This window comes from Bombina bombina, chromosome 8 (genome assembly GCF_027579735.1).
Source record: "Bombina bombina isolate aBomBom1 chromosome 8, aBomBom1.pri, whole genome shotgun sequence".
Classification (NCBI taxonomy): Eukaryota; Metazoa; Chordata; class Amphibia; order Anura; family Bombinatoridae; genus Bombina; species Bombina bombina.
Window position 1 is genome coordinate 285,154,592 of NC_069506.1, and position 25,770 is coordinate 285,180,361.

General features: G+C 41.2%; 1 protein-coding gene across 2 annotated transcripts in view; it reads left to right on the forward strand.

Moving 5' to 3' along the window:
• The window catches only part of TMEM218 (transmembrane protein 218), a 171,760-nt gene extending 149,269 nt beyond the window's left edge, over positions 1-22,491 (forward strand). For both annotated transcript variants that reach the window (XM_053691432.1, XM_053691433.1), the window contains one exon: positions 22,204-22,491. In XM_053691432.1, the coding sequence (XP_053547407.1) occupies positions 22,204-22,338 (135 nt within the window). In that variant the 3' untranslated portion in view covers positions 22,339-22,491. The remainder of the gene's footprint in view (positions 1-22,203) is intronic.
• Positions 22,492-25,770: the final 3,279 nt, after the last annotated feature.

Below are 25,770 nucleotides of genomic sequence, written 5' to 3' on the forward strand. Positions count from 1 at the left end.
CGTCCTCGGTCATTAAGGGGTTAAACAATAATTTACGTCAATAATCTAATTTACTTTGTTCTTTTGGTATCCTTTGTTGAAAAGCTTACCTGGGTAGGCTCAGGAACAGCATGTGCTGATTGGTGACTGCACAGATATGCCTCTTGTCATTGTCATTATGGGGCTTATACTACATTTTCGTATGGGAAGGACATGTGTGTATTACAAAAGTGCACAATAAAAAATCGTAATTTTAAAAATCATACAAAATGAATTAAACCATTCACTAAAAAATATGCTGGAATTTGTTTTTGTTAAGCTGCATCAAAAATTAACCAAATTGTTCAAATCTTATTTTATCAAAAATGTAAACATTTGTAGGTAATTACATAGGAATTAATCATATTAACTATGCACAGCATAAATGGTCATTTAAGTGCACTGTATGTGCAAAAACACATTGAAATTCGTACTTATAAGTACAAAATACAAAGCGCAATTGTTTTATTGTAACATGGGCGTATATGAAATATTCTCTTAAATTCCAGTGTATTTATCTAAACATTACTGTCCTACAGATCTCACGTTTTTTTCTTGCAAACTTAAAAGGTGCTGAGGTTGTGACAAAATACTCAAAACACTAATTCCTGTGAAAGGAAAACCTATGCATAGATAAATAACAGCAAAATTAAAGTACAGTGCACTGAAAGCAGCGTCATTTGATTGTCCTTGTGAGGCTAAACATGTTTTTCTCTTGTTAAGTGTATCCAGTCCACGGATCATCCATTACTTATGGGATATGCTCCTTCCCAACAGGAAGTTGCAAGAGGATCACCCACAGCAGAGCTGCTATATAGCTCCTCCCCTAACTGCCATATCCAGTCATTCTCTTGCAACCCTCAACAAAGATGGAGGTCGTAAGAGGAGAGTGGTGTTTTATACTTAGTTTATTTCTTCAATCAAAAACAGAATTTATGCTTACCTGATAAATTACTTTCTCCAACGGTGTGTCCGGTCCACGGCGTCATCCTTACTTGTGGGAATATCTCTTCCCCAACAGGAAATGGCAAAGAGTCCCAGCAAAGCTGGCCATATAGTCCCTCCTAGGCTCCGCCCACCCCAGTCATTCGACCGACGGACAGGAGGAAAAATATAGGAGAAACCATATGGTACCGTGGTGACTGTAGTTAGAGAAAATAATTCATCAGACCTGATTAAAAAAACCAGGGCGGGCCGTGGACCGGACACACTGTTGGAGAAAGTAATTTATCAGGTAAGCATAAATTCTGTTTTCTCCAACATTGGTGTGTCCGGTCCACGGCGTCATCCTTACGTGTGGGAACCAATACCAAAGCTTTAGGACACGGATGAAGGGAGGGAGCAAATCAGGTTACCTAAACGGAAGGCACCATGGCTTGCAAAACCTTTCTCCCAAAAATAGCCTCCGAAGAAGCAAAAGTATCAAATTTGTAAAATTTGGCAAAAGTGTGCAGTGAAGACCAAGTCGCTGCCTTACATATCTGATCAACAGAAGCCTCGTTCTTGAAGGCCCATGTGGAAGCCACAGCCCTAGTGGAGTGAGCTGTGATTCTTTCAGGAGGCTGCCGTCCGGCAGTCTCATAAGCCAATCGGATGATGCTTTTAAGCCAAAAGGAAAGAGAGGTAGAAGTCGCTTTTTGACCTCTCCTTTTACCAGAATAGACGACAAACAAAGAAGATGTTTGTCTGAATTCTTTTGTAGCTTCTAAGTAGAACTTTAGAGCACGGACTACATCTAAATTGTGTAGCAAACGTTCCTTCTTTGAAACTGGTTTCGGACACAAAGAAGTTACAACTATCTCCTGGTTAATATTCTTGTTGGAAACAACCTTTGGAAGAAAACCAGGCTTAGTACGCAAAACAACCTTATCTGAATGGAACACCAGATAGGGCGGAGTACACTGCAGAGCAGATAACTCTGAAACTCTTCTAGCAGAAGAAATAGCAACCAAAAACAAAACTTTCCAAGATAACTTAATATCTATGGAATGTAGAGGTTCAAACGGAACCCCTTGAAGAACTGAAAGAACTAGATTTAGACTCCAGGGAGGAGTCAAAGGTCTGTAAACAGGCTTGATCCTAACCAGAGCCTGAACAAATGCTTGAACATCTGGCACAGCTGCCAGTCGTTTGTGTAGTAAGACAGATAAAGCAGAAATCTGTCCCTTTAGAGAACTCGCAGATAATCCTTTATCCAAACCTTCTTGCAGAAAGGAAAGAATCTTAGGAATTTTTATCTTATTCCATGGGAATCCCTTGGATTCACACCAACAGATATATCTTTTCCATATTTTATGGTAAATCTTTCTAGTTACCGGTTTTCTGGCCTGAACCAGAGTATCTATCACAGAATCTGAAAACCCACGCTTTGATAGAATCAAGCGTTCAATCTCCAAGCCGTCAGCTGGAGGGAGACCAGATTTGGATGTTCGAATGGACCCTGAACAAGAAGGTCCTGTCTCAAAGGTAGCTTCCATGGTGGAACCGATGACCTATTCACCAGGTCTGCATACCAAGTCCTGCGTGGCCACGCAGGAGCTATCAAGATCACCGAGGCTCTCTCCTGTTTGATCCTGGCTACCAGCCTGGGAATGAGAGGAAACGGTGGGAACACATAAGCTAGGTTGAAGGTCCAAGGTGCTACTAATGCATCCACTAGAGTCGCCTTGGGATCCCTGGATCTGGACCCGTAGCAAGGAACCTTGAAGTTCTGACGAGACGCCATCAGATCCATGTCTGGAATGCCCCATAATTGAGTCAACTGGGCAAAGATCTCCGGGTGGAGTTCCCACTCCCCCGGATGGAAAGTCTGACGACTCAGATAATCCGCTTCCCAGTTTTCCACACCTGGGATGTGGATCGCAGATAGATGGCAGGAGTGATCCTCCGCCCATTGTATTATTTTGGTCACTTCTTTCATCGCTAGGGAACTCCTTGTTCCCCCCTGATGATTGATATACGCAACAGTCGTCATGTTGTCTGATTGGAATCTTATGAATCTGGCCTTTGCAAGCTGAGGCCAAGCCCTGAGAGAATTGAATATCGCTCTTAGTTCCAGAATGTTTATTGGGAGAAGAGACTATTCCCGAGACCATAGTCCCTGAGCTTTCAGGGATTCCCAGACCGCGCCCCAGCCCACTAGACTGGCGTCGGTCGTGACAATGACCCACTCTGGTCTGCGGAAGCTCATTCCCTGGGATAGATGGTCCAGGGTCAGCCACCAACGGAGTGACTCTCTGGTCTTCTGATCTACTTGAATCACTGGAGACAAGTCTGTATAGTCCCCATTCCACTGTTTGAGCATGCACAGTTGTAATGGTCTTAGATGAATTCGTGCAAAAGGAACTATGTCCATTGCTGCAACCATCAACCCTACTACTTCCATGCACTGAGCTATGGAAGGACATGGAACAGAGTGAAGAACTTGACAAGTGCTTAGAAGTTTTGACTTTCTGACATCTGTCAGAAAAATCCTCATTTCTAAGGAATCTATTATTGTTCCCAAGAAGGGAACTCTTGTTGACGGAGACAGAGAACTCTTTTCTATGTTCACCTTCCATCCGTGAGATCTGAGAAAGGCCAGATTGATGTCTGTATGAGCCTTTGCTTTTGAAAGGGACGACGCTTGTATTAGAATGTCGTCCAAGTACGGTACTACTGCAATGCCCCTCGGTCTTAGAACCGCTAGAAGGGACCCGAGTACCTTTGTGAAAATCCTTGGAGCAGTGGCTAACCCGAATGGGAGGGCCACAAACTGGTAATGTTTGTCCAGAAAGGCGAACCTTAGGAACTGATGATGTTCTTTGTGGATAGGAATATATAGGTACGCATCCTTTAGATCCATGGTAGTCATAAATTGACCTTCCTGGATAGTGGGTAGAATCGTTCGAATGGTTTCCATTTTGAACGATGGTACCCTGAGAAATTTGTTTAGGATCTTTAAATCCAGAATTGGTCTGAAGGTTCCCTCTTTTTTGGGAACTACGAACAGATTTGAGTAAAATCCCATTCCTTGTTCCGTCATTGGAACAGGGTGTATCACTCCCATCTTAAACAGGTCTTCTACAGAATGTAAGAACGCCTGTCTCTTTATTTGGTTTAAGGATAAGTGAGACATGTGGAACCTTCCCCTTGGGGGTAGTTCCTTGAATTCCAGAAGATAACCCTGAGAAACTATTTCTAGTGCCCAGGGATCCTGAACATCTCTTGCCCAAGCCTGAGCAAAGAGAGAGAGTCTGCCCCCTACTAGATCCGGTCCCGGATCGGGGGCTACTCCTTCATGCTGTTTTGTTAGCAGCAGCAGGCTTCTTGGCCTGCTTACCCTTGTTCCAGCCTTGCATAGGTTTCCAGGCTGGTTTGGGCTGTGAGGCATTACCCTCTTGCTTAGAGGATGCAGAATTAGAGGCCGGTCCGTTCCTGAAATTGCGAAAGGAACGAAAATTAGACTTATTCTTGGCCTTGAAAGGCCTATCTTGTGGAAGGGCGTGGCCCTTTCCCCCAGTGATGTCTGAGATAATCTCTTTCAATTCTGGCCCAAAGAGAGTTTTACCTTTGAAAGGGATGTTAAGCAATTTTGTCTTGGATGATACATCCGCTGACCAAGACTTTAGCCAAAGCGCTCTGCGCGCCACAATTGCAAACCCTGAATTTTTCGCCGCTAATCTAGCTAATTGCAAAGCGGCATCTAAAATAAAAGAGTTAGCCAACTTAAGTGCGTGAACTCTGTCCATAACCTCCTCATACGGAGTCTCTCTACTGAGCGACTTTTCTAGTTCCTCGAACCAGAACCACGCTGCTGTAGTGACAGGAACAATGCACGAAATGGGTTGTAGAAGGTAACCCTGCTGTACAAAAATCTTTTTAAGCAAACCTTCCAATTTTTTATCCATAGGATCTTTGAAAGCACAACTATCCTCGATAGGGATAGTAGTTTGCTTGTTTAGAGTAGAAACTGCCCCCTCGACCTTAGGGACTGTCTGCCATAAGTCCTTTCTGGGGTCGACCATAGGAAATAATTTCTTAAATATAGGTGGAGGAACAAAAGGTATGCCGGGCTTCTCCCACTCCTTATTCACTATGTCCGCCACCCGCTTGGGTATAGGAAAAGCGTCGGGGTGCACCGGAACCTCTAGAAACTTGTCCATCTTGCATAATTTCTCTAGAATGACCAAGTTGTCACAATCATCCAGAGTAGATAACACCTCCTTAAGCAGTGCGCGGAGATGTTCTAATTTAAATTTAAATGTCACAACATCAGGTTCAGCTTGTTGAGAAATTTTTCCTGAATCTGAAATTTCCCCATCTGACAAAACCTCCCTCATGGCCCCTTCAGATTGGTGTGAGGGTATGACAGAACAATTATCATCAGCGCCCTCCTGCTCTTCAGTGTTTAAAACAGAGCAATCGCGCTTTCTCTGATATGCAGGCATTTTGGATAAAATATTTGCTATGGAGTTATCCATTACAGCCGTCAATTGTTGCATGGTAATAAGCATTGGCGCGCTAGATGTACTAGGGGCCTCCTGCGTGGGCAAAACTGGTGTAGACACAGTAGGGGATGATGTAGTATCATGTCTACTCCACTCATCTGAGGAATCATCTTGGGCAATTTCATTATCTGTGGCAGTACTGTCCTTACTTTGTTTGGACGCTATGGCACAATTATCACACAATTTTGAGTGGGGAGACACATTGGCTTTCACACATATAGAACATAGCTTATCCGAAGGCACAGACATGTTAAACAGGCTTAAACTTGTCAATAAAGCACAAAAAACGTTTTAAAACAAAACCGTTACTGTCTCTTTAAATTTTAAACAGAGCACACTTTATTACTGAATATGTGAAAAAGTATGAAGGAATTGTTCAAAATTTACCAAAATTTCACCACAGTGTCTTAAAGCCTTAAGAGTATTGCATACCAATTTTCAGAGCTTTAACCCTTAAAATAACGGAACCGGAGCCGTTTACAAATTTAACCCCTATACAGTCCCAGCTACAGCCTTTGCTGTGACTTTACCAAGCTCAGAGGGGAATACGATACCAAATGACGCCTTCTAGAAACTTTTCCAACTACTTTCTGGTCCACACACATGCATCTGCATGTCTTGCTCTCAAAAACAACTGCGCAGTTATGGTGCGAAAATGAGGCTCAGCCTACAACTGGGAAGGCCCTCCCTGACTGGAAAAGGTGTCTAACACAGTGCCTGCCGTTAAAAAACGTTCCCCAAGTTTATAAGTGTGAATTATCAGCATAAACATGTATAAAATGTCCAAATAAAGCAACCGATTTAGCCCATAAAAGTGTCTACCAGTTTTATAGCCCATATTAAGCCTGTTATTCTGTTTGAAACTTAGAAAATGGCTTACCGGTCCCCATGAGGGGAAATGACAGCCTTCCAGCATTACACAGTCTTGTTAGAAATATGGCTAGTCATACCTTAAGCAGAAAAGTCTGCTAACTGTTTCCCCCAACTGAAGTTACTTCATCTCAACAGTCCTATGTGGAAACAGCAATCGATTTTAGTTACTGTCTGCTAAAATCATCTTCCTCTCACAAACAGAAATCTTCATCCTTTTCTGTTTCAGAGTAAATAGTACATACCAGCACTATTTTAAAATAACAAACTCTTGATAGTAGAATAAAAAAACTACAACTAAACACCACATACTCTTAACCATCTCCGTGGAGATGTTGCCTGTGCAACGGCAAAGAGAATGACTGGGGTGGGCGGAGCCTAGGAGGGACTATATGGCCAGCTTTGCTGGGACTCTTTGCCATTTCCTGTTGGGGAAGAGATATTCCCACAAGTAAGGATGACGCTGTGGACCGGACACACCAATGTTGGAGAAAGTTTGTTATTTTTAAATGGTACCGGAGTGTGCTGTTTATCTCAGGCAGTATTTAGAAGAATAATCTGCCTGCATTTTCTATGATCTTAGCAGAAGTAACTAAGATCCATGGCTGTTCTCACATATTCTGAGGAGTGAGGTAACTTCAGAGAGGGAATGGCGTGCAGGTTTTCCTGCAATAAGGTATGTGCAGTTAATATTTTTCTAGGGACGACGGATCTAGTAGGGGGCAGACTTTTTCTCTTCGCCCAGGCGTGGGCAAGAGATGTTCAGGATCCCTGGGCGTTGGAGATCATATCTCAGGGATATCTTCTGGACTTCAAAGCTTCCCCTCCACAAGGGAGATTTCATCTTTCAAGGTTATCTGCAAATCAGATAAAGAAAGAGGCATTCCTACGCTGTGTGCAAGACCTCCTAGTAATGGGAGTGATCCATCCAGTTCCGCGGACGGAACAAGGACAGGGTTTTTATTCACATCTGTTTGTGGTTCCCAAAAAAGAGGGAACCTTCAGACCAATTTTGGATCTAAAGATCTTAAACAAATTCCTCAGAGTTCCATCTTTCAAAATGGAAACTATTCGGACCATCCTACCCATGATCCAAGAGGGTCAGTACATGACCACAGTGGACTTAAAGGATGCCTACCTTCACATACCGATTCACAAAGATCATCATCGGTTCCTAAGGTTTGCCTTTCTAGACAGGCATTACCAATTTGTAGCTCTTCCCTTCGGGTTGGCTACAGCCCCGAGAATCTTTACGAAGGTTCTGGGCTCACTTCTGGCGGTTCTAAGACTGCGAGGCATAGCGGTCGCTCCGTATCTAGACGACATCCTGATACAGGCGTCAAGCTTTCAAATTGCCAAGTCTCATACAGAGATAGTTCTGGCATTTCTGAGATCGCATGGGTGGAAAGTGAACGAGGAAAAGAGTTCTCTATCCCCACTCACAAGAGTCTCCTTCTTAGGGACTCTTATAGATTCTGTAGAGATGAAAATCTACCTGACGGAGTCCAGGTTATCAAAGCTTCTAAATGCTTGCCGTATTCTTCATTCCATTCCTCGCCCTTCGGTGGCTCAGTGTATGGAGGTGATCGGCTTAATGGTAGCGGCAATGGACATAGTGCCATTTGCGCGCCTACATCTCAGACCGCTGCAATTATGCATTCTAAGTCAGTGGAATGGGGATTACACAGATTTGTCCCCTCTGCTAAATCTGGATCAATAGACCAGAGATTCTCTTCTCTGGTGGTTGTCTCGGGTCCACCTGTCCGAGGGTATGACCTTTCGCAGGCCAGATTGGACAATTGTAACAACAGATGCCAGCCTTCTAGGTTGGAGTGCAGTCTGGAACTCCCTGTAGGCACAGGGATCGTGGACTCAGGAGGAGAAACTCCTTCCGATAAATATTCTGGAGTTAAGAGCAATATTCAATGCTCTTCTGGCTTGGCCTCAGTTAGCAACACTGAGGTTCATCATATATCAGTCGGACAATATCACGACTGTGACTTACATCAACCATCAAGGGGGAACCAGGAGTTCCCTAGCGATGTTAGAAGTCTCAAAAATAATTCGCTGGGCAGAGACTCACTCTTGCCACCTGTCAGCAATCCATATCCCAGGCGTGGAGAACTGGGAGGCGGATTTTCTAAGTCGTCAGACTTTTCACCCGGGGGAGTGGGAACTCCATCCGGAGGTGTTTGCTCAATTGATTCATCGTTGGGGCAAACCAGAGTTGGATCTCATGGCGTCTCGCCAGAATGCCAAGCTTCCTTGTTACGGATCCAGGTCCAGGGACCCAGAAGCGACGCTGATAGATGCTCTAGCAGCGCCTTGGTTCTTCAACCTGGCTTATGTGTTTCCACCGTTTCCTCTGCTCCCTCGACTGATTGCCAAAATCAAACAGGAGAGAGCATCAGTGATTCTAATAGCGCCTGCGTGGCCACGCAGGACCTGGTATGCAGACCTAGTGGACATGTCATCCTTTCCACCATGGACTCTGCCTCTAAGACAGGACCTTCTAATACAAGGTCCTTTCAATCATCCAAATCTAATTTCTCTGAGACTGACTGCATGGAGATTGAACGCTTGATTCTATCAAAGCGTGGCTTCTCCGAGTCAGTCATTGATACCTTAATACAGGCACGAAAGCCTGTTACCAGGAAAATCTATCACAAGATATGGCGTACATATCTTTACTGGTGTGAATCCAAGAATTACTCATGGAGTAAGGTTAGGATTCCTAGGATATTTTCCTTTCTCCAAGAGGGTTTGGACAAAGGATTATCAGCTAGTTCCTTAAAGGGACAGATTTCTGCTCTGTCTATTCTTTTGCACAAGCGTCTGGCAAAAGTTCCAGACGTCCAGGCATTTTGTTAGGCTTTGGTTAGAATTAAGCCTGTGTTTAAACCTGTTGCTCCCCCATGGAGCTTAAACTTGGTTCTTAAAGTTCTTCAAGGAGTTCCGTTTGAACCCCTTCATTCCATTGATATTAAGCTTTTATCTTGGAAAGTTCTGTTTTTGATGGCTATTTCCTCGGCTCGGGGAGTCTCTGAGCTATCTGCCTTACAATGTAATTCTCCTTATCTGAATTTTCATGCAGATAAGGTAGTTCTGCGTACCAAACCTGGGTTTTTACCTAAGGTGGTTTCTAACAAGAATATCAATCAAGAGATTGTTGTTCCATCATTATGTCCTAATCCTTCTTCAAAGAAGGAACGTCTTTTACATAATCTGGACGTAGTCCGTGCCTTGAAGTTTTACTTACAAGCTACTAAAGATTTTCGTCAAACATCTTCCCTGTTTGTCGTTTATTCTGGACAGAGGAGAGGTCAAAAAGCTTCGGCAACCTCTCTTTCCTTTTGGCTTCGGAGTATTATACGCCTAGCCTATGAGACTGCTGGACAGCAGCCCCCTGAAAGAATTACAGAATGAGGCCTCTGTTGAACAGATTTGCAAGGCCGCGACTTGGTCTTCGCTTCACACTTTTTCAAAATTTTACAAATTTGATACTTTTGCTTCTTCGGAGGCTGTTTTTGGGAGAAAGGTTCTTCAGGCAGTGGTTCCTTCCGCTTAATCCCTGCCTTATCCCTCCCATCATAAGTGTTCTTTAGCTTTGGTATTGGTATCCCATAAGTAATGGATGATCCATGGACTGGATACACTTAACAAGAGAAAACATAATTTCTCTTGTAAGGTGTATCCAGTCCACGGATCATCCATTACTTGTGGGATATTCTCATTCCCAACAGGAAGTTGCAAGAGGACACCCACAGCAGAGCTGTAATATAGCTCCTCCCCTAACTGTCATAGCCAGTCATTCTCTTGCAACTCTCAACAAGCTAGGATGTTGTAGGAGAGAGTGGTTAAATATAGTTAGTTTATTTTCTTCAATCAAAAGTTTGTTATTTTTAAATAGTACCAGAGTTGTGCTATTTTATCTCAGGCAGTAAATAGAAGAAGAATCTGCCTGAGGTTTCTATGATCTTAGCAGGTTGTAACTAAGATCCATTGCTATTCTCACATATGTCTGAGGGGATTACACAGATGAGGTAACTTCAGCGAGAGAATGGCGTGCAGTTTATTCTGCTATCAGGTATGTGCAGTTATAATTTTTTCTAGAGATGGAAAACACTAGAAAATGCTGCTGATACCGGATTAATGTAAGTTAAGCCTGAATACAGTGATTTAATAACGACTGGTATCATGCTTACTCCCAGGGGTAATACCCTTATGATATTGCAATATAAACGTTTGCTGGCATGTTTAATCGTTTTTATATATGCATTGGTGATAAAACTTTATTGGGGCCTAGTTTTTCCACATGGCTGGCTTAAATTTTAACTAGAAACAGTTTTACTGAGGCTTTCCACTGTTATAGTATAAAAGTTACAGTTGGTGCAGTTAAAATTACAAACTTCCCTCAGGAGTCCCCTGTATGCTATAGGACATCTCTAAAGGGCTCAAAGGCTTTCCAAAGTCGTTTATTGGGGAAGGTAGGACCACAGCTTGCTGTGGCAGTTGGTTGTGACTGTTAAAAAAAAACAAAAAAAACGTCTATTTCGTTTTTTTGATCCGTTTTTTTGAACTAAGGGGTTAATCATCCATTTGCAAGTGGATGCAATGCTCTGCTAGCCTATTACATACACTGTAAAAATTTCGTTTGATTTACTGCATTTTTTCACTGTTTTTCAAATTCTGACAAAATTTGTTTCTCTTAAAGGCACAGTACCGTTTTTTATATTTGCTTGTTAACTTGATTTAAAGTGTTTTCCAAGCTTGCTATTCTCATTGCTAGTCTGTATAAACATGTCTGACATAGAAGAAACTCCTTGTTCATTATGTTTAAAAGCCATGGTGGAACCCCCTCTTAGAATGTGTACCAAATGTACTGATTTCATTTTATGCAATAAAGATCATATTCTGTTTTTAAAAAAATTATCACCAGAGGAATCTGACGAGGGGAAAGTTATGCCGACTAACTCTCCCCACGTGTCAGACCCTTTGACTCCCGCCCAAGGGACTCACGCTCAAATGGCGCCAAGTACATCTAGGGCGCCCATAGCGTTTACTTTACAAGACATGGCGGCAGTCATGGATAATACACTGTCAGCGGTATTAGCCAGACTACCTGAACTTAGAGGTTAGCGAGATAGCTCTGGGGTGAGACAAAATGCAGAGCATACTGACGCTTTAAGAACCATGTCTGATACTGCCTCACAATATGCAGAAGCTGAGGAAGGAGAGCTTCAGTCAGTGGGTGATGTTAATGACTCAGGAAAGATACCTGATTCTAATATTTCTACATTTAAATTTAAGCTTGAACACCTCCGCGTGTTACTTAGGGAGGTTTTAGCTGCTCTGAATGACTGTGATACCATTGCAGTGCCAGAGAAATTTTGTAGACTGGATAAATGCTTTGCAGTGCCGGTGTGTACTGATGTTTTTCCAATACCTAAAAGGTTTACAGAAATTATTAATAAGGAATGGGATAGACCAGGTGTGCCGTTCTCTTCCCCTCCTATTTTTAGAAAAATGTTTTCCAATAGACGCCACCACACGGGACTTATGGCAGACAGTCCCTAAGGTGGAGGGAGCAGTTTCTACTCTAGCAAAGCGTACTACTATCCCTGTCGAGGACAGTTGTGCTTTTTTAGAGCCAATGGATAAAAAATTAGAAGGTTACCTTAAGAAAATATTTATTCAACAAGGTTTTATCCTACAGCCCATTGCATGCATTGCCCCTGTCACTGCTGCTGCGGCGTACTGGTTTGAGTCTCTGGAAGAGGCTTTACAGGTAGAGACTCCATTGGATGACATACTTGGCAAACTTAGAGCACTTAAGCTAGCCAATTATTTTATTTCTGATGCCATTGTTCATTTGAATAAACTAACGGCTAAGAATTCTGGTTTTGCTATACAGGCGCGCAGAGCGCTAGGGCTTAAATCATGGTCAGCTGACGTGACTTTAAAATCTAAGCTACTTAACATTACCTTCAAGGGGCAGACCCTATTCGGGCCTGGTTTGAAGGAGATTATTGCTGATATCACGGGAGGAAAAGGTTGTGCCCTTCCTCAGGACAGGTCCAAATCTAGGGCCAAACAGTCTAATTTTCGTGCCTTTCGAAACTTCAAGGCAGGTGCGGCATCAACTTCCTCTAATAATAAACAAGAGGGAACTTTTTCTCAATCCAAGACGGTCTGGAGACCAAACCAGTCCTGGAAAAAAGGTAAGCAGGTCAAAAAGCCTGCTGCTGCCTCTAAGACAGCATGAAGGAACGACCCCCTATCCGGTAACGGATCTAGTAGGGGGCAGACTTTCACTCTTCGCCCAGGCGTGGGCAAGAGATGTTCAGGATCCATGGGCGTTGGAAATTATATCCCAGGGATATCTTCTGGACTTCAAAGCTTCCCCCCCAAAAGGGAGATTTCACCTTTCACAATTATCTGCAAACCAGATAAAGAGTGAGGCATTCTTACACTGTGTACGAGACCTCCTAGTTATGGGAGTGATCCATCCAGTTCCAAAGGAGGAACAGGAACAGGGTTTTTACTCAAATCTGTTTGTGATTCCCAAAAAAGAGGGAACCTTCAGACCGCTTTTGGATCTAAAGATCTTAAACAAATTCCTCAAAGTTCCGTTGTTCAAGATGGAAACTATTCGTACCATCCTACCACTGATCCAGGAGGGTCAATATATGACTACAGTGGATCTAAAGGATGCTTATCTTCACATTCCGATACACAAAGATCATCATCGGTTTCTCAGGTTTGCCTTTCAAGACAGGCATTACCAGTTGTAGCTCTTCCCTTTTGGATTAGCTACAGCCCCAAGAATCTTTACAAAGGTTCTAGGGTCGCTTTTGGCGGTCCTAAGGCCGCGGGGCATAGCAGTAGCCCCTTATTTAGACGACATCCTGATACAGGCGTCAAACTTCCAAATTGCCAAGTCTCATACGGACGTAGTACTGGCATTTCTGAGTTCGCATGGGTGGAAAGTGAACGAGGAAAAGTGTTCTCTATCCCCACTCACAAGAGTTTCCTTTCTAGGGACTCTGATAGATTCTGTAGAAATGAAAATTTACCTTGACGGAGTCCAGGTTATCAAAGCTTCTAAATTCCTGTCGGGTTCTTCATTCCATTCCGCGCCCTTTGGTGGCTCAGTGTATGGAAGTAATCGGCTTAATGGTAGCGGCAATGGACATAGTGCCGTTTGCACGCTTACATCTCAGACCGCTGCAACTATGCAGGCTCAGTCAGTGGAGCGGGGATTACACAGATTTGGCCCCTCAACTGAATCTGGACCAAGAGACCAGGGATCCTCTTCCCTGGTGGCTATCTCGGGTCCATCTGTCCAAAGGTATGACCTTCGCAGGCCAGATTGGACTATTGTAACAACAAATGCCAGCCTTCTAGGTTGGGGTGCAGTCTGGAACTCCCTGAAGGCTCAGGGATCGTGGACTCAGGAGGAGTCTCTCCTTCCAATAAATATTCTGGAACTAAGAGCGATATTCAAGGCTCTTCAGGTTTGGCCTCAGTAAGCAACTCTGAGGTACATCAGATTTCAGTCGGTCAACAACATCACGACTGTAGCTTACATCAACCATCGAGGGGGAACAAGAAGTTCCCTAGAGATGTTAGAAGTTTCAAAAATAATTCACTGGGCAGAGATTCACTCTTGCCACCTATCAGCTATCCATATCCCAGGTGTAGAGCACTGGGAGGCGGATTTTCTAAGTCGTCAGACTTTTCATCCGGGAGAGTGGGAACTCCATCTGGAGGTATTTGCACAACTGATTCTCCGTTGGGGCAAACCAGAACTGGATCTCATGGCGTCTCGCCAGAACGCCAAGCTTCCGTGTTACGGATCCAGGTCCAGGGATCCCAAGGCGACACTGATAGATACTCTAGCAGCGCCCTGGTCTTTCAACCTGGTTTATGTGTTTCCACCGTTTCCTCTGCTCCCTCGACTGATTGCCAAGATCAAGCAGGAGAGAGCATCAGTGATTCTGATAGCACCTGCGTGGCCACGCAGGACCTGGTATGCAGATCTAGTGGACATGTCATCCTTTCCACCATGGTCTCTGCCTCTGAGACAGGACCTTCTACTTCAGGGTCCTTTCAACCATCCAAATCTAATTTCTCTGAGGCTGACTGCCTGGAGATTGAATGCTTGATTTTATCAAAGCGTGGCTTCTCCGAGTCAGTTATTGATACCTTAATACAGGCACGAAAGCCTGTCACCAGGAAAATTTACCATAAGGTATGGCGTAGATATCTTTATTGGTGTGAATCCAAGGGTTACTCATGGAGTAAGATCAGGATTCCTAGGATTTTATCTTTTCTCCAAGAAGGTTTGCAAAAAGGATTGTCAGCTAGTTTCTTAAAGGGACAGATTTTTGCTCTGTCTATTCTTTTGCACTAGCGTCTGGCAGATGTTCCAGACGTTCAGGCATTTTGTCAGGCTTTAGTTTGAATCAAGCCTGTGTTTAAACCTGTTGCTCCACCATGGAGCTTAAACTTGGTTCTTAAGGTTCTTCAAGGAGTGCCGTTTGAACCTCTTCATTCCATAGATATCAAACTTTTATCTTGGAAAGTTCTTTTTTTTTTTTTTTTGGTAGCTATTTCCTCGGCTCGTAGAGTCTCTGAGCTATCTGCCTTACAATGTGATTCTCCTTATCTGATTTTTCATATGGATAAGGTAGTCCTGCGTACCAAACCTGGGTTCTTACCTAAGGTGGTATCTAACAAGAATATCAATCAAGAGATTGTGGTTCCATCCTTGTGTTACACAATCTGGACGTGGTCTGTGCTTTAAAGTTTTACTTACAAGCTACTAAAGATTTTCGTCAAACATCTGCTTTGTTTGTTGTCTACTCTGGACAGAGGAGAGGTCAAAATGCTTTGGCAACCTCTTTTTCTTTTTGGCTAAGAAGCTTAATCCGCTTAGCCTATGAGACTGCTGGACAGCAGCCTCCTGAAAGGATTACAGCTCATTCCACTAGAGCTGTGGCTTCCACTTGGGCCTTTAAAAATGAGGCTTCTGTTGAACAGATTTGCAAGGCGGCGACTTGGTCTTCGCTTCATACTTTTTCAAAATTTTACAAATTTGATACTTTTGCTTCTTCGGAGGCTATATTTGGGAGAAAGGTTTTACAGGCAGTGGTTCCTTCCATTTAAGTTCCTGCCTTGTCCCTCCCTTCATCCGTGTACTTTAGCTTTGGTATTGGTATCCCACAAGTAATGGATGATCCGTGGACTGGATACACCTTACAAGAGAAAACACAATTTATGCTTACCTGATAAATTTATTTCTCTTGTGGTGTATCCAGTCCACGGCCCGCCCTGTCATTTTAAGGCAGGTAATTTTTAAATTTAAACTACAGTAACCACTACACCCTATGGTTCCTCCTTTCTCGGCTTGTTTTCGGTCGAATGACTGGCTATGACAGTTAGGGGAGGAGCTATATTACAGCTCTGCTGTGGGTGTCCTCTTGCAACTTCCTGTTGGGAATGAGAATATCCCACAAGTAATGGATGATCCGTGGACTGGATACACCACAAGAGAAATAAATTTATCAGGTAAGCATAAATTGTGTTTTATGCTTACCTGATAAATTTATTTCTCTTGTAGTGTATCCAGTCCACGGCCCGCCCTGTCATTTTAAGGCAGGTCTATAATTTAATTAAACTACAGTCACCACTGCACCCTATGGTTTCTCCTTTCTCTGTTTGTTTCGGTAGAATGACTGGATATGGCAGTTAGGGGAGGAGCTATATATCAGCTCTGCTGTGGGTGATCCTCTTGCAACTTCCTGTTGGGAAGGAGAATATCCCATAAGTAATGGATGATCCGTGGACTGGATACACTACAAGAGAAATAAATTTATCAGGTAAGCATAAATTATGGGTTTTTTTTTATGTTTTGATGGTGAACCTTTGATTGTTGGGCCCCTGATATGTTCAGCCAGCTCCCAGTAATGTGTTTCTGCTCCTTTAACAAAGGATACCAAGGGAATGAAGCAAATTTGATTAAAAAAGTCATTTGTAAAGTTGTGTGAAATTGTATTTCTCTTGCAAGGTGTATCCAGTCCACGGATTCATCCTTTACTTGTGGGATATTCTCATTCCCTACAGGAAGTAGCAAAGAGAGCACACAGCAAAGCTGTCCATATAGCTCCCCCTCTAGCTCCACCCCCCAGTCATTCTCTATGCTGGCTCTAAGCACTAGGGTCTCTCTCGGGAGTGTAAAGTGAATGTGGTGTTAGAATTGTAATTTTATTATCTTCAATCAAAAGTTTGTTATTTTAAATGGTACCGGTTTGTACTATTTACTCTCTAGCAGAAAAGTGATGAAGATTTCTGCTGAGAGGAAAATGATTTTAGCATGTTGTAACTAAAATCCACTGCTGTTCCCACACAGGACTGAGGAGTACCAGAAAACTTCAGTTGGGGGGAACAGTTTGCAGGGTGATCTGCAATAAGGTATGTTCAGTCATTTATTTCTAGACAAGACTGAGATAATGCTAGAAGACTGAAAAGATCCCCATGAGGGGAGGGTAAGCTATGTTCACAGACTAAGTAAGGAATTGTATGCTTACATAATAGGGCTAATATACTGGTTGACACTTATTCAGGGCAATCGATTGTTTGGCTAAGGAAAAATCGTTTTGCAAGACACTTTGAAAGCCCTTTTGGGTTTTTTTCTGGGGTTATTACCACATGGCTGTTTTTTAGTCACTTAGGAGTGATTTACTAGGCCTCACAGCTCCGGAGTAGAGTGGGAGGGGCCTAATTGCCTCAGATGCACAGTTAGAATTGCAGAGAAGTTCATGCTGTTTCACATGGAGGGTCCTGCTGATGTTTGAGGGCCTAAAAGAAGCTATATTCCCCCAAATCTGATCCCTAAGGGAAGGTAGGGCCACAGCAAGGCTGTGGCAAGGTGCTGTAGTGATTTAACCAGGTGTTGGCTTTAGGCTGCTCCAGTTTGGGCATTAAGGGGTTAATCGTTTTGAAACTTGGGGTGCAATCGTATTAAGGCTTTAGCTACATACTGTGAAAATTTCAGAAAGATTGCTGCATTTTTCACCGTTTTGTAAAATTGTGTGCTCTTTTTATCTCTTAAAGGCACAGTAACGTTTTTTTCAAATTTAGTTTCTCTACGTCTGACTGCTTGGAGATTGAACGCTTAATTCTATCAAAGCGTGGGTTCTCTGAGTCAGTTATAGATACTCTGATTCAGGCTAGAAAGCCTGTCACCAGGAAAATCTACCATAAGATATGGCGGAAATATCTTTGTTGGTGTGAATCCAAGGGTTACTCATGGAGTAAGATTAGGATTCCCAGGATATTGTCCTTTCTCCAAGAAGGACTGGAGAAAGGATTGTCAGCTAGTTCCTTAAAAGGACAAATATCTGCTTTGTCTATCCTGTTACACAAGCGTCTGGCAGAGGTACCAGACGTTCAAGCGTTTGCTCAGGCTTTAGTCAGAATCAAGCCTGTCTATAAACCTGTGGCTCCGCCATGGAGTTTGAATCTAGTTCTTTCAGTTCTTCAAGGGGTTCCGTTTGAACCTTTACATTCCATAGACATTAACTTGTTATCTTGGAAAGTTTTGTTTTTGATAGCTATCTCTTCTGCTCGAAGAGTTTCAGAATGATCTGCCTTACAGTGTGATTCACCTTACCTGGTGTTCCACGCAGATAAGGTAGTTTTGCGTACCAAGCCTGGTTTTCTTCCTAAAGTTGTTTCTAACAAGAATATTAACCAGGAAATAGTTGTTCCTTCTCTGTGTTCTAATCCATCTTTGAAGAAGGAACGTCTATTACACAATCTTGATGTAGTTCGTGCTTTAAAGTTCTATTTACAAGCAACTAAGGATTTCAGACAAACATCTTCCTTGTTTGTTACCTATTCTGGTAAGAGGAGAGGTCAGAAAGCCACTGCTACCTCTCTTTCCTTTTGGCTGAAAAGCATCATCCGTTTGGCCTATGAGACTACTGGCCAGCAGCCTCCTGAAAGAATTACTGATCATTCTACCAGAGCAGTGGCTTCCACATGGGCTTTAAAAAATGAGGCTTCTGGGGGGGAGGAGCCAACTGCCAATATGGATGGTCGTTAAAAAGTGGAGCTCTGATAAATAGTGTACTAAAGAGGCTAATCTACTGCTTATAATCTGCTGAATAATTCTTACAATAGCCTCCTAACAGCTCTTAGTCTGATCTGAAGCCGCTTGGTATTCTTAAAGTTCCAATAACTGCCATAACCGGGGGTTTTGTGATTATAGGGCCTAGGACGCATGGCCTTGAATATGGAGCGCTGTTGCACTACACTGCAGTCCCTACTCAACAATCTAGACTCTAAGGTGGATGCCTATTTTGAGGACCTCTTCAGGGTATGCAGTACAGCTAACGGTGACTGCCCTGTTCGGCATAACAGTGAAGTATTAATCTACAGTAGTGGAGGAGACCGCAGTGAATCAGGTCGGAACGGGACACCCTCAGATACCTTTGTGCCTGAAGCGGGGATTTCACTGCATCCGGCCATGTTTGAGCTCAGTGAGGGTCAGTCTGTAGCTACAGCGGACCGTCTACATCAATCCGAATGGGACAAAGACACGGAGAGTCAGCGCATCGGGTGTATGTTCCCGGTCTCCTATATCACTAACCTGAGCTCTGACACTCTGTTGGCATGTCTGTTTTCCGGGAGTGTGGAGGCCCACGACATGGTTGCCATATCTGAACAGAGCCGCAGCATGTCATACTTCAGCCCCCTTCAATTTCCATGCGCCATAGCGTTACACAATATCAGCATGTGGCCTCTAGGATTATGTGAAGTGCCTTGGAAACTTCAGAGACGGATAAGCCCTATTGACTGTGATCTACGCTCCATAAAGGAGGGCATAGGTTGACATTTTGGTTGCACCCTCATATTCGATATAGTAGACTGCAGGACCGTTTATAGTCACTATGTCTAGGGATATTAAAATTTCTGTTTGATTTAGGTGTATATACCCTATGTAAATAGTTATTTGCAGCTACATTAAGCTCCTAATTTATTTTATTTTTAGTCCTCCTGTGGTGGTGGGTCCCGGTGTTCACTTCTACAGTATAGGTTGTCATTATATCGATGGCATTTATGTAACAATGTTCTGCTCTTGGAGGCTTTCCATATACCTTAGGATGTTTTAGATAAGTAGAGGGAACTGCTCTATAATTTAATGAGGTGCCTGAATATGATACCATTAATCATCTCTAACGCAAGAATGCTGTACATATTGCTTAATATAATATTGTACCTACATTATATTTCTACCTGTCACACTGGATTTGGTGTAATAGGCTAATAGCTTCATGTAAACAAAATTTGAGGGTTTAGACCTTGTTGTGAGCTCCATTATGGTTGACATTTGTTACATGTATGTTTGCTACACGTTCGGACAACAATTGTAATTTACATGTTAGAATTACAACATGACATGATTTATATTGACTTTTGTCCACAACAGCTGCCGTTCTCATATGGGGCTCTTACTTCCTCCTCTCAGCCGGCGAGAGTGGGAAAGGTCTGCTAGCTTTAATATATAACACCCCATAGGCATCGCTGCAGTCCAGCTTTTTTGTCCCTTGAGGTAGCCACTAGGAAAGATGAGAAAAGGTCTTTAGCTATTTTAATTGGGTTTGCCCCCTTACTCTACCTCTCTAATAATAGAGCCTTTTTGTACAGAAGCCCTAGTGCTAGGAGTTGCGACTCCAGTTAGGTTTATATAGACTTGAACTTTCATATGCAGTGTAGTCTACCTCTATAGACTGTTGAGTTACTGCTATCTATTGAATACTAATGCACTATATTTCACCCAGCACGTAGATGTCATACGCTACACTAATTCCCCCTATAAATATAATATCACAGATCCTTTATAATGGGGCATACCGTGAAGGCAGCTATGGAGTATAAATGGTCAGCTTATATAGAGTATCACCAATATAGAGTTCTCACCTTACTGAGTAGGAATTGAGTAAATGATACAATAAGCACAGTTAGGACCCGCTAGTGCTTAGATGTAGCGCAAGTATAGTAACAAGATGTATATTCATATTCATTGAGTCATTTTGGAGAAAAATTGACAACAGATCTGCACTGTATATCTTTAAATTGCATCCCTCCCCCCCCCCCCTAGGTTAACGTAAGTTCCTGGGTGGTAATTATTAGCCATTCACCCAACACGGTGAATTATTTTTTGCGGTGTTAATCCGCATCCTCACACTTATTTAGATCTAGAATACATGCCCATTAGTGGCTATATCTCATAATATTCTTTGTATGAATCTCTATTTCTATAATCACTTAATATGTTGAATTATTGGGCGACATTAATCCGCCTCTTGCTTTCATAGATTTGTGCCCTCCTTGCTAGTTGTTTTTCTGCTAAGATGATCAAATTAAAATATCATTATATCAGACAGTTTCTTATGACAAAGAGGCACTACGGTTATCACAATATATATAATAAAAAACTAAGGTATCAAACCAGATTACCATATTTGCATAAAGGATGACTGTTATAATTCGTTATGATTGTTATATATTAGTGTGTCTAACTAATTCTTGGGTAATTTGATGGCGTATCATTTTTGTATATAGATAGATGATCCCAAAAGCTACTTTAGTATTTTGCATTAGTCATCCTTCATATCGGACTGGTTTTGTAATGAGGAAATGGTATTTCTGTGTATCTATCATACATGTTGTACTACTAATTACCTTTAATAAAAAACTTTGATTTATAAAAAAAAAAAAAAATGAGGCTTCTGTTGAACAGATTTGTAAGGCAGGGACTTGGTCTTCACTGCATACTTTTGCCAAATTTTACAAATTCGATACTTTTGCTTCTTCGGAGGCTATTTTTGGGAGAAAGGTTTTGCAAGCAGTGGTGCCTTCCGTTTAGGGTACTTGTCTTGTTCCCTCCCTTCATCCGTGTCCTAAAGCTTTGGTATTGGTATCCCACAAGTAAAGGATGAATCCGTGGACTGGATACACCTTGCAAGAGAAAACAAAATTTATGCTTACCTGATAAATTACTTTCTCTTGTGATGTATCCAGTCCACGGCCCGCCCTGGCATTTAAGTCAGGTAAAAAAAAAATTGTTTAAACTACAGTCACCACTGCACCCTATGGTTTCTCCTTTTTCTTCCTAACCTTTGGTCGAATGACTGGGGGGTGGAGCTAGAGGGGGAGCTATATGGACAGCTTTGCTGTGTGCTCTCTTTGCTACTTCCTGTAGGGAATGAGAATATCCCACAAGTAAAGGATGAATCCGTGGACTGGATACACCGCAAGAGAAAGTCATTTATCAGGTAAGCATAAATTCTGTTTTATTTTGATTTCGTGTCTCTTTAAGTAACGTTTGCTGTGAGTCATTTGCTGTGAGTTTCCAAATCTCCATCATAAATATAATATGTTTGCTATGCACCCTGATTTACAGCAAGTGTTTGTGAGACCAGTACGTGTTTACAGCTAGTTATTTCTTCAATATACAAAAAGAAAGTTATTAGGAGCACCGTGGTTAGTGTAAAACATTAAACTTTATTCTGAAATGTCCAGGCTATCCACACCCTGAGGGTAAAAAACAGATACAATATCAGACAAAAATAGATGGCTGACCGGTTTCGGCTACGGCCTTTTTCCAAGGCCGCCAGTTATTTCTTCAGTTGCATTTATGGTACAAAAGATCTCATGTTAAATCTGCAAAACAAGATGAAATATAAAGTATGTGAGATGATATTGTGTGTTCCTGACGTTTCATGCTCCTCTAACCATATCATTCCCTATCTAGATTGTAGATACCTACTTCATCGGACGTTATTTCCTCGTTTCCATCATGAGCGTTATCTTCCTTGGAAGCATATTTTTTGTTCTCAGTTTCAAGCTCCTGGAGCCAGTGTACGCCAGACCTCTGGATTTACGCTAACAGCAGTGCTATAAGATGACTTTTTTCTCAGATGTTTTGTGTAATATTAATCAGAGTGTACATTTATTTTTTTTATACCCTGTACAAAGTGTATTATTTGGACTGAGAAAACAAAATTGTAATTCTGTGCATTTTGTCAATAAAGTTTATTTTTTGAAAGCTACTTGCATCTCGTGTAGGTTTGGTAAGAGTAAGAAGAGACTTATTCTGGAAAAGAATAGACTTCTAAGCACTCTAAATGGTAGTCTGTAGATAGATTTGATTAAGCACAACATTTGTTGTAAACTTGTGGAGATTAATAGTAGAACTTAAAGGGACACTGTACCCAAAATTTTTCTTTTGTGATTCAGATTGAGCATAACATTTTCAGCAACTTTCTAATTTACTCCTATTATCAAATTTTCTTCATTCTCTTGGTATCTTTATTTGAAATGCAATAATGTAAGTTTAGATGCCGTCCCATTTTTGGTGAAAAACCTGGGTTGCCCTTGCTGATTGGTGGATAAATTCATCCACCAATAAAAAAGTGCTGTCCATAGTACTGAAACCAAAAAAAAGCTTAGATGCCTTCTTTTTCAAATAATGATAGCAAGAGAACGAAGAAAAGTTGATAATAGGAGTAAATTAGAAAGTTGCTTAAAATTGCATGCTCTTTCTGAATTACAAAAGAAAAAAATTGGGTTCAGTGTCCCTTTAACTTTTAATAGTTATGCAGTAAAATAGGAAAATAATTTTAAAATTACACTTAAGTATCCTCCAGCAGATTATATTATAGATACTGTATTTATAATTTATGTCTCATGATGTGTCCTCAAGTGAATATCTACAATAATACAGCTTAGGTAAATAATTACAATGTATATGTGTGATCTTGTCACATATTAGGGATCTTGAATATATTGCAGGTTTGTCTGTAGTAAGTCAGTTCTGCTCAAGATCTATTGGCTTGATAGTACTATTCAGTTCGATTACTATATAAAAAAATAAAATAATGAATGACATCGAACTTGTGGGCGTGGATACACACGCCATAAAAAGCCGACATCCAAGCGGCGCAATCATCCCTTGATAAAGCCGGTTCACGGCGAAACATATCGGGTAGATTAGGGTCTTGGTGAGGAGTCCTAGGAGTTCCTGTATTTTTAATTAGCTTTATGCTATCCTCCAATTACTGTAGTCATTGATACCAGTATGTTTATAATTTACTTAGATGCTCAAACTAAATAATTTATGTTGCAAGTTATACTTTACTTAAAGTGGCAATGTTTAATTCTGATTGAATTCAGAATAGGTACACAAACAACGATAAACCGCTACTAAAAGGCATGATACAATTAATAGTTTGTTTGGTATACCGGAACTATAAAAAACGATCAGAGTGATGAAACATACCATCTAATACTTGCTAAAACACAACAAAATGAGAAAGTGACATAAGTGTTTTTTCACTGAAGACATTTTTACCAAGTTAATAGACCTCAAGTAAGCAGATTTACCACAGATACACTTGTAATACGTATATATCATAACTCTGACTGAAGCTAAATCAAATACACGAGTAACGGTAAAACGGTGCAAAGTGAACAAAACAGAATAAATTGACACTTTGAAATACTACTGAAACAGGAATGTTCAGAGTATGAACACATACCTTCTAATAACGGTTAAAGTATAACATTACGCCAAAGTGATCAAGCACTTTTTTACTGAAGCAGAGTTAAAGACTATAATATAAAGTAGAGTTGATTTATCACAAAAGTATCTGAAATATGCATATATTTTGTCCTTTCTGCCAATTAACTTTAAACATGGGTAATATTTCAAACAGTGTTAAAATGTTCAAACTCTGACTAAACTCAAGACAAATACACTAGTAACAGTATGACGCCAATAAGTGGGCGTGACACAAACAACTGATACTATGTAAATATTTGAACAACACGATTGATCAGAGTGTGAATAGAGAATATATATTATCCAATATTTGTTTAAACACAATACTAGGTGTAAGTGATTTAATATTTCTATACAGTAACTGAACTGAATAGTACTATCAAGCTAATAGATCTTGAGCTAAACCGACTTATTACAGACAAATCTGCAATATATTCAAGATCCCTAATATGTGACAAGGTCTTATATATACATCTTGTTTCAAACATTGTTAAAATGTTCAAACTCTGACTAAACTCAAGATAAATATACTAGTAACAGTATAACGCCAATAAGTGGGTGTGATACAAATAACTGATACTATGTAAATATTTGAACAACACGATTGATCAGAGTGTGAATAGATACTATTTTATATCGGTTTAAACACAATACTAGGTGTATGTGATTAAAGATTTTTATATAGTAATCAAACTGAATAGTACTATCAAGTCAATAGATCTTGAGCAGAACTGACTTACTACAGACAAACCTGCAATATATTCAAGATCCCCAATATGTGACAAGATCACACATATACATTGTAATTATTTACCTAAGCTGTATTATTGTAGATATTCACTTGAGGACACATCACGAGACATAAATTATAAATACAGTATCTATAATATAATCTGCTGGAGGATACTTAAGTGTAATTTTAAAATTATTTTCCTATTTTACTGTATAACTATTAAAAGTTTTACTATTCATCTCCACAAGTTTACAACAAACGTTGTGCTTAATCAAATCTATCTACAGACTACCACTCATAGTGCTTAGAAGTGTATCTTTTCCAGAGGAAGTCTCTTCTTACTCTTACCAAACCTATAGTTGCTCCAATACACTAGCACCAAGATCCAAAATAATGTTTGACAACAAATTACTCTCTATTTTTAGATGGATCCTATGAAAGAGTGGTTAACAAAATAAGTAGTGCCGTTGGTCCCTTTTGCTAAAGGATACTTGCATCTCATATTGGCTAAACAGTGGTTTAAAGTCTTAGAAAGCGCCATAGATCCAATTAATGTAGATGGGTCTGTGGTGCGCTCCTACCACCTCTCATAAGAACAGCTGAGCTGCCTTATAGGTTTCTTTTATCTGTCTGGATAACATCTTGCAATCTCTTTAGCAATTTATTAAAGTGAAAGGTGGAGACTTGCAGAGAAATTTTATAAGTTTGTCCTTCAGTATTAATGATCTCCAGATAAATATTATTGTTGCTGACTGGAAGTGTATATAATGGTGTGTGTTTTTAAGTTTTCATTCAAATAAAAGAAAAAAATACTGGATTCAACTCTTAACAAGATTGTGAAATTGACCCATTCATTATAAGCTCAGTGCACCCAGGCACCACTAGACTAATGACTTCACTGCCTTACCCAGGGGCCTTTCCGTTAGCAACTGGAACTTCCAAATGTATTTGTTTAGGGAGCACAGAGTTAAAGTTTCCCATTTCTATGAAGAGACAGCTGAATTCAGCAATGCCTTTGTGTTTTT